The sequence below is a fragment of the Zeus faber genome, assembly GCF_960531495.2.
Source record: "Zeus faber genome assembly, chromosome: 1".
Lineage (NCBI taxonomy): Eukaryota > Metazoa > Chordata > Actinopteri > Zeiformes > Zeidae > Zeus > Zeus faber.
In genome coordinates, this window is record NC_137193.1 from 14,453,047 (window position 1) to 14,467,333 (window position 14,287).

The 14,287-nt window shown below is 42.1% G+C and overlaps 1 protein-coding gene across 1 annotated transcript in view; it reads left to right on the forward strand.

Annotated features, from left to right (window-relative positions):
• The window catches only part of med30 (mediator complex subunit 30), a 47,207-nt gene extending 35,629 nt beyond the window's left edge, over positions 1-11,578 (forward strand). The window contains exon 5 of the mRNA XM_080008815.1: positions 10,780-11,578. Coding sequence (XP_079864941.1) covers positions 10,780-10,875 — 96 coding nt within the window. The 3' untranslated portion in view covers positions 10,876-11,578. The remainder of the gene's footprint in view (positions 1-10,779) is intronic.
• The last annotated feature ends 2,709 nt before the right edge of the window (positions 11,579-14,287 follow it).

A 14,287-nucleotide genomic window follows, 5' to 3' on the forward strand; every position in this document is an offset into this window, starting at 1 on the left:
AGGTTGGGTGCTGCCTGGCAGCAATGAATTCCAGTAGCATTGGAGGTTAGTGTTATCTGAAGAGCAGGCAGGGACTCTGTCGAAGCCCCGAAGATAAACAAACACTACACTGTAAAGGGGCTGGGGTAGAGGGCTGTTGGTTGGCAGATGCTCTCTCTGTCTCTCTTTCCATCTTGATTAGCATTTTATCCTCTGTCTGACTCCCTTTCCTTCTCTTTGTCTCGCTATGTTTGTCCCTGTGCTTAGACACTACCACATGCCAATCTCCATTCTCCTTTTTCTGGCTTGTTCCTTCTCTTTCTCTGTCTTTCCGACTCATAGTTACATTTTACATTTACATGTATAAATTTAGCGGATGCTTTTGTCCGAAGTGACTGCTATGAGAGGCTAGAAACAATCAAAGCATACATCTACCATTGGGGCAACCTCAAATTTAAGTGCATTAGCACCGGGTTCTAAATTCAACCAGATACAAGTGCAGGATAGCAGTAAGGATTCAGAATAAACCTGCCGTTTTTAGTAATCTGAATCTTTGAATCTTTGAATCTTTTTTATTTTATTATTTGTATTGCTATGTTAGTGCAATATGATACGAACACTGAACTATTGAATTATATCAATACAACAACTTAAAACTAGTTAACAAAAACAAGAATAGCTAGTCGTAGCTAAGATGGTATCAGGTATTGAAGTGCTCCCGAAAGAGCAGGGTCTTCAGGTGTTCCTTGAAGGTTGTGAGTGTCTCTGCAGAACACACATCCCCCACTCTCTCCTTTTCACTCCCATATTCATCCATCTATTCATCATCCTATCTCTTTTTTCTCTCTTCTCCCTCTTCCTCCATCTCGCTGTGCAGGCTGAAGAATTAGTAGGCTGCACACAGCAGGTACTCATACCTGCATCTTATTAGCAGCTGCATATGTGGCCTATTAGAGGCTCTCTGTATGCCAGGGACTTTTTAATTGTTGGTCCGAGGTCAGAAGGGCAGCGTAGCTGCAAAGCTCTTGTGAAGGGGGATCATGTTTTTCTTTTCTTTTTTTGATAAGAGTATTTTCCTAACAGTTTGTAGCACTTAGTGTCAACAGCAGCCCTGATTATTCTGATTTGTGCTGCAGCGTTTGAGGGAAATGTAAGCAATTACAGAAATTGGGTGGTTTTTTTTTTTGTTTGTTTGTTCTTTAACTGGTGAAATATAGAATCCATAGACAACTCATGTTGTTATTCCAGAATTTTGCTCTATATGTTAACAATGACACACAAAATTGTATCACTTTTTGGATGAAAGGCACATCTCCAAATGCTGCATAAAAAAAGATAATAAACGGTAATTAGACAAAATAATTAGCACCCGAAAGAGAAAATCTGCTGATAGGCCTTTCAGTAAAAAAGTGGCCCAGACAAATTGTTTTATAAAGCACAGTTCCCAAATGAACAGAGCTCAATTCTCTGGGGTCTCAGTTAGCTCTTGCTTTAAAAACTTCATACTGTGGATACAAATGTGACGGACATGATGAAAGAACCAGCAACCCAATTAAAACCCTTTGCTCTTCAGCAGGTCAGGGTGTGGCTTAAAGTAACAAGACTATCAAAGGGTTTTCATTGTACTTGGCTTTAAAGTGAAATATTTAAAATACCGCCACATTTAAGTTGATATGACTACATCTAAAACATGAAATTGATTTTATTATTCATAAAATTATGTCACAGAAATAAAATTAATATGGTTTGTTTTCATTCTGCTACGGTGATGAGTGGGCTTTTTTTTTTTTTTTTTTAAGTTTTCACATGTCAATGACCATCACAATTCATATTATGTCATCAGGCCGGGCTTATAAAGCATATCATAGAATGAAATTCAAACATTATCGTTAAATCCCTCATTCAGATTGACCCAGAGAACCTATCTTTTTGTCACCTTCAACAGTAATGGTGGAAGGTAAGACTGGATTATCCATTGAGGCCTTGCAGGGTAGGCATCATCACCAGACCTTGATGCTGAGCTATCCATTGCTTTTTCTGAATGTAATTTGGAAAACGTGTCCATTTTTGAAATAACTAAACATAAATGTGAGGCTTATCGAATTCACATGTCATCTTTCCCCTCAGTTACCTAGTAAATGGCTGACATTTTTATAAAAGTTAGATCCACATAAAACCATCAAGCTTAATCACAGAAATGTTGTGATTAATTAAAAAATATAATCATTTGACAGCCCGAATATACGGCATACACTGACAGAAGCAGCATATTAAAACCATTGTTGCAGACAAAGTCCACCCCTTCATGGCAACAGTATAGAAGGATAATGCGCCGGTCTAATATCTGGTCGTGTCAGGGTAGACGCAATGAGCTACAGCCAATGAGAGCAGACACAGTGTAATGTTGTGGCCGTTCGATGTATGTTTTGGAATTTATGGGAAATTCACTTGGTAGGCTTTAAAGCAAGAGAAATCATCAGAATATCGGTAGTGTGATGTTTTTAATACACCATTATGACAAAAGCATTGGAGCTTAAACTTATATATGTAGGTTAAATGGAATTACACAGAAAAGAAAATCTGACACTTTTCCTGCTACGTTTGCCTACGTAAGCACTAGCCGGCTTTCAATCAAAGGAGAATCACTAAAATAACATATCATCCACCTGTTTGGCTGGTGGCTGATGGCCCTTTTTCCCCATCTTTACAGAAATCTACCCCTACTGTTGCTTTCACTTACAAAAAAAAAGACAGATGATAATTACAACCTTTGCGTCTAATTGGCATCCCAGTGTAGACATGCCATAGGGCAATTGTTTTTCAGTCCATGTGAGTGACTGTAACAATTTTACATATCAATCAACTAAAAGACCTTTTTGACATTTGGAAAAAAGGTTTTTGGCACATGAAGGGCTATGCATTTAAATCAAAGCCCGTGCAACCCCCTAGGAATCCTCAGAACCCACTAAAAACCCTTGAAGCGGCGTGTTTATTGAAAGCGTGTGAGAGAAGGTGCGCTGCCTGGACCCAGATGCTGTAAGCTTCCGACATACATCACAGAGCGGGAGATGAAAGGGAGAGGTCCCGTCCGCTGTGAGACAGACATGGGGGGTATTACTTTGTGAGTGCCCAGTTAAAGCCTCAACACGCACACACATACACACACTTGGTGCAAAATAAAGCCAGCGCATTAAGTAACCCAGTTTCCTCTATAGTATTACTAATGATTGAGCTAGTTAGCAGCATAAAGATTAAAGGGGAAAGTTTCCTAATTACACCTTGTGAGTGGGAAGCCTTAACCATTTGACATATTGTTAACGGTGACCCATGTTGGGAGTTGAACCTGAAACTCTGGGCTTTGTCTCCTGCTGTTGGAAAATATGCAACCAGCACAGCTTTTTCTGAGGATCATACATGTGTCTAATCCATCATGGAAGCAGATTGCGCTTCTAATTCCATTTAGCCTATCAGTTCCCAAGCTGTTACAGCCCCAGTGAACAGACCTTGCTATATCAGACAGTCAACTCTCTTGGTTTCCTATACCCTGCTTACAAATGCTGCTTTGAAGATGGTCCGAAACCTCTCAACCCAATCAATGGATTAGGTATTTAGCTAAAATTCTCCCACACTGCATGGGTCAAGCAACTCCATGCCACCTTGCATATGTGGCTCACTGATTAAAAAAAAAAAAAATCTTTCCTAGGAAACCACCTGAAACACGCCTGGGTTCACAGAAGTGGTCAATATTTTCCTGTTTAAATTTTGGACAGAAATATCCTGCTAGTCATAGTTAAGCCATTTGCTTCACTTTTCATCATTGTCTTTAAAGCAACAGCAATCCAACCTCCTTGCCCCTCATTTATTTTCTCTGGGAACCAAATCACAAAGGAAAGCCCAATCAATAGGGCTACCTGGCAGATAATCAAGTGCTTAGAGAAGGGGCGGGGGGCGGGTAGCCTCTCGCCCCTCGCCCAGATACTTCTAAAAGGCTAAATCGATGTCAACTGTTCTGGGAAGGGTGGTCTGACAATGCTGGCTTTCTACATCAGCACTGAGAATGTATTGAAAGGGCCCCTTTTAGTATGTGTGTGCAGGGATGACAACATGGCTATTGTATTTCTGCCACTAGTTTAAGAGATGGCTTTATCTGCCTTTAAAAGCCCCTTAAAGGCCTTCAATCCTTTGGGAAAGCCTTTGCCAAACAACGGACACACTGGCAGTTTTAACTCTCCTTACTGCGAAATAAGCCATAAAGTTTATAAAAGTCAATTAAAGCTTTTTTTTTTTTTTTTTTTTTTTTTTAACTGATTGCAAATTGAGACGTGCTTAGCCAGGCTTCCTGTGGGTATTCTGTGCAAATGGCAAAGCAGGGCTCACTTAGCATTATAGGCTTCCACCGGCAGGGCGCAGAGCAGGAAAGCATGGGGTACTTAACATCATTTTGTCATTTTTACCTAATATGATGTTATATTTTGTTATTTGTTGAAAGAGTATATCCATTTCGGTGAACTTTTTCCCAGAAGTTTAACCTTGAAAATGGGATTCTTTGGGGAACCAATGTCAGTTGCACGGTCTCAAAAGTCGTACTTGCTGAAACATTTACAAACGGGGGAAATTAGAACACGGTTAACATTATTTCATTCTCTGTCGGATCTCTCTAGAAACACAATTCTGACAGTTTGGCGTTATCAATTATGAGGAACCATAAAAAATCCTCAAAGAAAAAATGTGACGGGCACCCCAAAGGGCAGCCACGCTTTGGATCGAGTTGACTGCTCCTGAGCGTCGGGGAGGCGTGAATGTGGAAAATTGGAGATTTTTTTCAAAAGTGAAACCTATTTTCCATGACAGAAAAGATGAAGCATAGATTGTTCAGGGGGAGATGCACTGATTCACGAGCAGAGCACAGGAATAGAGCACAGGAATAGAGCACAGGAATAGAGCACAGGAATGGCTCCATATAATGATGTAGTGGGCAGTTTCATGGATGACTTTTTCTATCCATTCTTGATTGGGGAGTAGAACGGTTGCCGTCAAAAATATTTTGGACTTGACAAATGTTGCACTTTGGTGAATTCACGGACCAAATGGGCCTTTTTAGTCTTTCTCTTTCCTTTTTTCCTTTTCCTTTTTCATCACGTGTGTTTGGATGATGGACAAGACCCCTCAGCTCATGGAAGCTAAGATGGACAGTGGACTGTTGTGACGGAAAGAAGGCTCAGAGTCGTCTCATCCTGGAATCATCCAGTGACAGTCTGGCAGTGATGGATGATAGAGGAGGTGCTGCTGGTGGCTTAGGAGCGGCCTTATAATTCTCCTCCTATCCACTCCTCTCCCCTCCATCCCTCCCCACCACTCTCCTGCTCTCCTTCTCTTCTCCTCCTCCCCTTCCACTCCTCTCATTTTAGCCATCTCCCTAATCCCCTCTCCTCACTCACAGACACTTACACTTGTAATTCTCGGCTAGATCCGTCGGCCTGAAAGCAGCGATTTGAGTCGCCAGCGACAGGGCGGATTACCGGCGAAGAATCCTGAGTTCTCGCTCGGCTTGCTGCGCTCTTCTCCCCCCTGCCTGCGTGTGTGTGTGTATGTGTGTTTGTTTTCGTTTTCTTTAAAAAATATATAAATGGCTTCTTCTCCCCACTTATCTGAAAGCCCTTTATTGTAAAGCAACACTAGGAGTCCCAACATGCCGTGGGAGCTTGGGGGACATGATTTTAATTGCAGATGAAACATGAGTTTCGTGGCTGAAAAGCCGATGAACGTCCGCCGTCTTATTCACACAGAATAATACAATTACATTATTGCTACACTTTTATATATTGTGTCTAATGGATCAAAAACTCCCCAATCGGCTTCAACGTGGAGATAATGCAGCAGAATTAATTAGGATAGCGATGGTAATTATCATGCCTGATAAGGCTCTGTTGTTTGATGGCCTACATTTCGAGCCTCCCCAATACGTTGTTCTCGCCACCGGTGATGTTGCTGAAGGGTCGTGCACGTGTTGGCACGTTCCAAACATCGCCTTTTTGTCACCTTCGACAGACGGCAGCGCACAGGAGCCCATAATACCCACGTATGAATGTATTTCATGAGCGGCTTGTGGCTTTCCAGACAGGCAGAAAGTGAGATCCTTGAGCTTTGATCTCCCTCAGCACTCGTCACAGAGATGGCTCGATCTCTAAAAATTCAAACCGAAATGTAAAGTACGGGGGTGTGTTTTTTTTTTTTTTTCATTTTGTCCATTTTTTATACCCCCCCCCCCTACTTTCTTCCACCTCTGTCTTTTGCACTATTATTGAGGAGGATAGCTGCTTTGATCTGACTTGGATAGAGAGAGAGAGAGAGAGAGAGGAGAGAGAGAGAGAGAGAGAGAGAGAGAGAGATGAGAGAGAGAGAGAGAGAGAGAGAGAGAGAGAGAGAGAGAGAGAGAGAGAGAGAGAGAGAGAGAGAGAGAGAGAGAGAGAGAGAGAGAGAGAGAGAGAGAGAGAGAGAGAGAGAGAGAGAGATGCTGGTTCAGAGCTCGCTGTGCGAACCACGCTCAGGCGTCTCATCTTCGCTCCACTGGCCACGGCGCACAGACAACAACATACTCTGAATGGCGATATTAGATATGACACAATATTTATTTTGTGTTGAAAATGGGTATTTCAATTCTAGGATATGAATAGATGGATTCGGCTTTGTAGTCCAGTGACTACAGAGCCGAATCGCGCAACGTACAATGTGGACTACATGTAACATGCATGCAAACATCTGCTCTGCACTTGTAGGCCTATGTGAGGGAATGAGATGGCAAGATATTATTTGAGAAACTTTCTATTCAGTTCAAGTTTTGGATAAAATTTACAGCTTTGACAGCTAGGCATAGGCCTAATATAGTAAGCAATATATATTAGGTAAAATTAGGCATATCTTCTTGGTCTGCACCAAGAGCAAAGCCCAAGGCCCTGCTAGAGAGATAAACTGAAGATATTCAGCGTAAAGGCCAAAGATACACTTCTTTTACATAAAGAATCCTATAAAATCATACACTTTTCATCCATCTTCAAACTACTGTATATCCATTGGCCTTCGATGAAAAGTCGTTTTGGTGTTTTTGAATACATCTTGCATAAATTAAGATTTATTTAAAGGACTTTCAGCTTTTTAATTTTTTTTAGACAATTTAATCAGTATAAGTTTCAATATCTTCTTGCACGACGTTGAGCAGCTACAGTCCCTCCCGATTCCAGCAAATGTTGTGTTTTGTGAACTCTTAACAACAACAAAAGCAATTGATGGTAGCCACACATTATTACCTGGTGCCGTTGGGGTAGAACAAAGATCGCTACCCACTATTAGTCACTTGACTTAGAGAGCTGAGAGTGTTTCTCCTCCGTGCAGATGTGAAATAACAATAATAGGAAGCTCACAGGAGTGGTAGGGTGAACATTAGAGCCACGTTATAGAGGATGTTGCTCTAGCATGGAGCAGTCGTCATATTCTGTTATTTAGTAAAGACGGAAATATTTTGTTATTTTGATTTTATTCCCAGTACAATAATATTGTACTAGGGATAAAATCAAAATAACAAACCATTTCATTATCTTTCATGAAGACATATTGAGGTATGGAACCAGCTTGGTATTTTTCCCAGCTATTGAAGAGTTAAAGTTGCACTTAACTTTAAGGCTGTGAATGGAATACTAATTTGTAGAGGTTTTAGTGATTTATGATAATTCCCGTTTTTTGTTTTTTTTTGAGTGAACACACTACAAGACCCAAGCGTCTTCATAGTGTTGTTTACATAAATAAGAAATGTAGAAATGTACACTTAGCTTGAATTTCGCTATTAATCATTTTTTATTTAGCAAAATCCCTTCTAAAAGTGACAAATTTGTTTGTTTGACTTCGTTTAAGCTTCAGTCTGCAGAACACGGCCACGTCAAGACTTCATGTCAAAACTTCAAATGTAAACTAAAAATATCCAATTAGCTCCATCATACCTGTTATCCAAGCCTGACAGGAGACATCACATTCTCACCTTTACCAATCGTACCGATATGTTATTCTTAATTTGTATGTGTTAAGAAATATTTTGAGCGGAATCATCCGACGTGTCACAAGAGTCATTTTCAGATCCGTTTGTCAGATTAATGAGAAATATTTTTTCCTGTATGAAACACACACGCACACACACACACACGCGCGCACACACACACAACGGCATGCACAGACTGAATCAAAGCCCACTGAGCCAATGTGACAACAGGAGAGGGAAAAAACGAGAAGGATAGCTTGGGAGCAAGATTGAGTGAGAAAGCAGAGAAACATTGAGCCAGAGAGAGAGAGATTGGCTAGGATAGTTCTAAATGCTCCACTCTGGAATATCATCAAGGACAATCAGCTAAACAGCTGATATTAAGAAAGCTGTGTGAAATCGGTTGCTCTAGGTGTTATCTGCGCCGCAAAAATGGCTGGTAATTAGTCACGGCTAAAGGAGTATTAGAGAGAGAACGAGATGGATTTAATCTTAATAGATTTCACTGCGCTGCAGATACAGTAGCTCCTGAGTCGACTGGAGTAAGATTATTCTGTTAAAAAAATGCCGCATTTGCCAATATTTTTAGCTGGCATCTTTTAGGGCTGCAGGAATGAAATTCAGAATTTGAATAGAATTGTAATATGAAAGTAAATCACTATTTGAATGCTGAAATTGCCATTCCATTTTTTTTTTTAATAAACAATTGATTATAAATGTTTTGGCTCACGTTTAGCGAATCAATTCACTTGTGATGTGTAATAAAGTTCAATATAAGTTCATCCAGTTTGTTGCACAGTGAAGGCCACATAAGAGAGAAATATTCCTGGTAACGGTGTGCGAAGTCTGCGTCTGCGGAGACGCACGGTGCACCGGCGCGTCTCCCTCTCCTCCGGCATTTCACTGTGTGTACAAGGGAGAGTGCACCTTAGACCAGAGTGTCCAGTAATTCAACAGATGTGCTGATGAAAGTGTGAAATAAGCCCGACCTTCACTGACGGAATGTCCTCTAGTGCCCCCTCTAGAGGTTCCCAACTACCGGCTCCCAGACTGTGCCGGGCCGCGGGGCATTTGCCACCGGGACGAGAGGACGCGGGCGGGATTCTTTTCAGGTGCAGTCTGCGATCTGGTCCGCAGTGGCGCAGCGGCAGGAAACGGAGTCAATTAAATACACCTAGAGTTCTTATTGGCTTTGTTGGGAGAAAAGATCGCTCTGATTGGTGCTGCAGAGCTGTGGAACCTTGTGTAACGCCCCCCCCCCCCCCCCCCCCAGTACTAAATTTCAGCATAAAAATTTGGAATATAGAAGAATATTATAAATAATAAAGCCTACAAATTTGAATGGGAATATAGAGGGATATCTGCAGCCCTAGCACTTTTTAAGGAATAGCCATGGTGTTATGCGTATGCTCCTCTACATGCCGTTTTCCATTGTTGGCGGCGGGGTCCCCCTTTCCCGCCAAGAATGCAAAGATCAACCAAGAAGTACAGTAAACCAGCTTAGCTGGTTGTGGTCAGTAAACTGTCGATATGGATGAACATTAACAAAAGAACACCCTGGGATTGAAGAATATCTCCGCCAACTCAAGTGATCAAGAAAAACCCCCAAATCAGTCGATCCGAAAAAGGTCGTCTTAGACGAGGGTTGGCGTTTCGCATTGGAATTCCAGGCCTTTTAGTGAGGTTTTGACTTCAAAATCCTGATATGACACCACTGAGAGACGTTGAACCATAATATTGAATTAGTGTCCGGCCTTTTTGCTCCGTCCAGCTCTTGGCCTTCTGACAACCATCACACATTTAGCAGCCCTGCCCCTAGTTCGGGTTTTCCGGCAGTAATTCAGGAATCGGTATTTGTTTATGCTTGAACCTCTGCCTTGGCGTGCACGGCGGCTGTTTACTTAGAGATATGGATCGCGCATTCAGACAAAACCCCCTCAGCGAGTGATGTTGAACTTGGATCCGTTGCTCCATTGAGGTGTACCGGTAAACCCCGCGCCCGGAACAGGCCAGATGTGTTTGTATAGCAACTTAAATCCGAGATTGATGAAGTCAACCTTGGTAGTCGTGGCAATTGAGGAGACCTCGGGAGAGTTCAGGCATGTAGTACTTTTAAAAGATTTGGGCGTTTGCCGTGAATGCGGCTGGCCATCAGAGCTGTGTTACCCTTATTATCGTGGTTTCTGCAGTGTTATTACAATGCCAACGCAACACCCCCCACCAGTTCAGTTCCTGATAGATGCCACTACGCAGGCAAAATGCTGACGACCAAATAATGGGAAATAGAAAGCTAAATAACAAGGGTGAATTAGAAATTGAATGACTAAAACAAGGTCTCAAAGTGACAGAATGAAATACCTAATGGTTCAGGTTGTTTGAATGTAATTATAATACAAAACTATTTTCCTGCCTACCTTTGGTGGTAGCAGCAAAATAACAGTTTTCATTACGACAGAACACTTTGCTCTTTTTCTGGTATAATAATAAAAGAATCAGAATATCCTTCAATAAACCATCTTAATCTGTGAATAAATAATTATTTTTAGATGTAAAAAGCTCATTTATTTTCCAAATTGTGAGAAATTCCACACAAAGCTATGATGATACCAAACAACAAATAACATGAATACTGAATCATGACAACCAGCCATGTTTTCCACCATTTGGCATGAAGTTACTTTTTAAATGAATTCTGTTGAATATAATTGGATTTAAAAGACCTGCGCCTGGTTGGTCCGTTCACGTCTGGATCTTCTCAATTTTGTCTTTTCCAGAAGCTGAAACAGAAGAACCAGCAGCTGAAGCAGATTATGGACCAACTCCGCAACCTCATCTGGGAGATCAACTCCATGCTCGCTGTGAGGAGCTGAACCCCCCCCCCCCCCCTCGCGCGCTGCACGCACACAAATAAGTAAACAAGTACGAGTACACACTTGCATTCAAATATCCCTCGCGACACACAAACGCAATCAAATACAGCCTAAAGACTGAAGGGTACAGAAAGCATACTGGCAGACTACCAATTGAACACAGGCACGCAGGACGTAAAGTGCTGATAGGAGTACACGGTCATTACCGAGCTGGGTCACAGGGTTCAGCAGACTGTCTGAGGCTGCACTTCTAAATAAAAGAAAATATAAAAGGGGCCTTGGCAACACACACCTACCTGAAAGAGGAGAAGAAGGATGGATGGAAAAGTGTCTCACGGTGGGTGTTTGCCGATGAACACCCACTGCACTTCCCTCCGGGGGATTAATAAAATGTTATATGATCTTATGATACAATCACAGGGGAAAATAAACGCTCAAAGAGAAAGCGTCATGACTTTGAATTAAAAAAACAAAACAAAAAACCCCTGCAGAGTTGTTTTATTCAATCACGTAATATATAGTACATACATACAGTATATTATGTATTTGTTAGGGACTAGCTCCGCATAGTTTGTGTGTAGGGATGCATTGATATATTCTATTTAATCAATATACCCTGTAAGATATTTGTTACATATATGATTCATCATTTTAAGAGGTGACTGAGGGGAAAAAAAAAAAGTGTTTTTAATATGTGTTTCATTAAAAATGAAATAACAAAGATATATTGTACACGGTGGTAAGACACTGTATCGTTATTTAAGTCTGATTTCTTCTGTCTTATGGTGTCGTTATAACTCCTTGCTCATTCACTATAAATCATGCAGAACGATTGTTGGTGCCAGATGGGGTGGTGTGTCAGAAACTGCTGATCTCCTGGGATTGTCAAGCACAGCAGCCTCGAGGGTTTTACAGAGAAACAAACAAAAAATCATCCAGTGAAGGACTTGTTAATGAGAGAGGTCAGAGGAGACAGGCCGGACTGGTTAAAGCTGACAGGAAGGTGACAGTAACTCAAACCACCAGGCGTTCCAACATCGTTGAAGAGCATCTCTGAACCAACAACACGTAGAAACCCCACCGCGTTGCACCCCTGAAGCCCCAGCGCGTTCCCGCGGGCCCCTTTGGGATGTGGTGGAACGGGAGATTTGTAGCATGGATGTATATCGCCATTAACTGGAGAGACTCAACCCCCTCTACGCTTGCCCAATGATCAAGAGAAAGTTCCAGTTAGACCCCATTGAACTAGATTTATTAAAAACTTAAACACCCCAAGTTTGTGGGTTGTGCCCCCCAACGCCCCAGGGTCTTCGGGAGTGGTAAAACCCAGCAGTAAAACCTGCTGGGTTTTACTGAGAGAGAGTTATATGTGGCTGAAATTTTGCAATACCCATAAGTTCAATTTGCAGTCGTATATTTCACTACGCACTCTTAACAGTGTACTACACAGACCAGTGATAGCGTTCAACATTGAGGTCTTGCAAAACACAAGCCACATACCACTTTCAACCCGTTTTGCTGCCCCCCAGACCCACTTACGCACCACTTACCACTTTGTTTGCATGATCCAGCTACTGAGGCAGCAAGGGAATCAAACCAGCTGCCCACCTGACGTCCACAGAGAGATCTGGCATCTTGTGTTTCTCACGGACTCTATGAATAGAATCCTACATAGAATATATGATGCAAAATCCAAAGAATATTGACTTACACAGACAGTAAATACACATATGGATCCACAAAGGGGGGACGGGGTGAGGATATTTATGCGAATATGCGGTCTATGGATGTGTTTAATAATTCAGAGCTTAGATGGAGCCACATCAAGTGATGTGTTATGAGGCTTCTATTGTCCTCGGGGAAACACAGAAGGACAGAAGCGGCGGTGTAAGGGGCGAAGATGCTTTTAGCTGAGTTAAAAAAAAAAAAAAAGAAAAAAAAATCAATAACTTTTCAGTGACTAATAAACCCTGCGTCAGTGGTCTAATACAGCCACGGTTATTGTATCTCTGAGGGCAGTGGGGTCGAGGTGCTATTATTACTGTGCAAATGGAGCGTGGTCTCTTTCAGTGAAGTTGGATGTTTTTCCAGATGCCGAACGGTGTCTGGGTCAAATCATATCTCACAGTATTTTGATGAAGGCCTCGATATCGATAATTCCACGATATTTCGGTGCTGATATTGATATCCACGCCCAATAAATATTTGAGCAAAAGTACTGTGAGTAGAGTTAACGAATGCCGTTTCAACAATTCTTGCATACACGCCCTGAACAGAGTGCACAGAAGACGCACAGAAAAGCAGGTGTCATCAAATATGAGTTTATTTTTTATAAATCATTCTTACAAAATTGGCATCTTTCTATTTCATTTGTGACCTCTATAAAAGTCTTCTGTTAATTACAAGGTAGGAGGGACAAGAAGGCATCAGGCCAGCGAGGCTTGACTGAGCAAAATAAAGATCCACGAGTCTTTGTTGATCAAACAGATAAGCCTGCTGATTGGCTGAGTGATGCAGCCAATCGCTGATAAATAATCCCCCAGACAGGAAGTGGTCATGCATCCTCGTCATAAATAATGTCCCGGCTCGCCGATGAGGGCGTGATGATGGGGGCGAACGAAAGCTGTGGTTTGTCCAGTGTGTGGTGGCGGCGGCGCTGGCAGAGCCCACGTACGGTGACTTTTCTGTGTAATCACAAACAAATGACTCACAAAGAAATGAAATGTTGATTAAAGAAAGGCACAAATCAAGGACAGACCAGAATCCTGTGCAGACGTTTACACTGAAGATCCCCCCCCCTTAAAAAAAAAAAAATCAATACTGCCAGGAACATTGTGGCAGTATTTCCCAAACCATAGTGACAAGCAGAAATGTTTTTCCCTCGACCCGACGTACGATGCGACAGGAAGTGTGGACAGAGGCGGTTCGGACAGAGGAGGCTCTGACAGAAGAGTTTTCCCCGACGCAAAAGGGTCACGCAGCGTCCAAATACTTCCGAGTACACCACCAAACTCCTAAAGTACACAGAACAATGTCGGGATCCTTCCTGAACCCAGGCTGTGAGGGAGGTAATTCAAACACGCCTCGCACTGTTCGACCCATTGGTGTGTGCACGGGGGGGGGTGGGGGGGTGGGGGATATTATGGGAAGAAACGAAAAAACGTTCTCCGTCTGGTTCACGGGGCACAGCTGCTTATTATTTTCCGTGTTTCACTTGGCGGCGACAAAAAGCCTCCGCCGCGGCTTCAGGGAAAAAAAAAACAACAAAAAAAAAAAAACTCATTGAGAGCCAAGATGTTGAGTCTGAACCCCGTTCTGCCCCCGCTTGTCCATTTCCTCCATTGTTTGCAATAAATACAAAAAAAAAAAAAAAGACTTTTTCTATGATACTGGAAATGCATGTCTTCTTTGA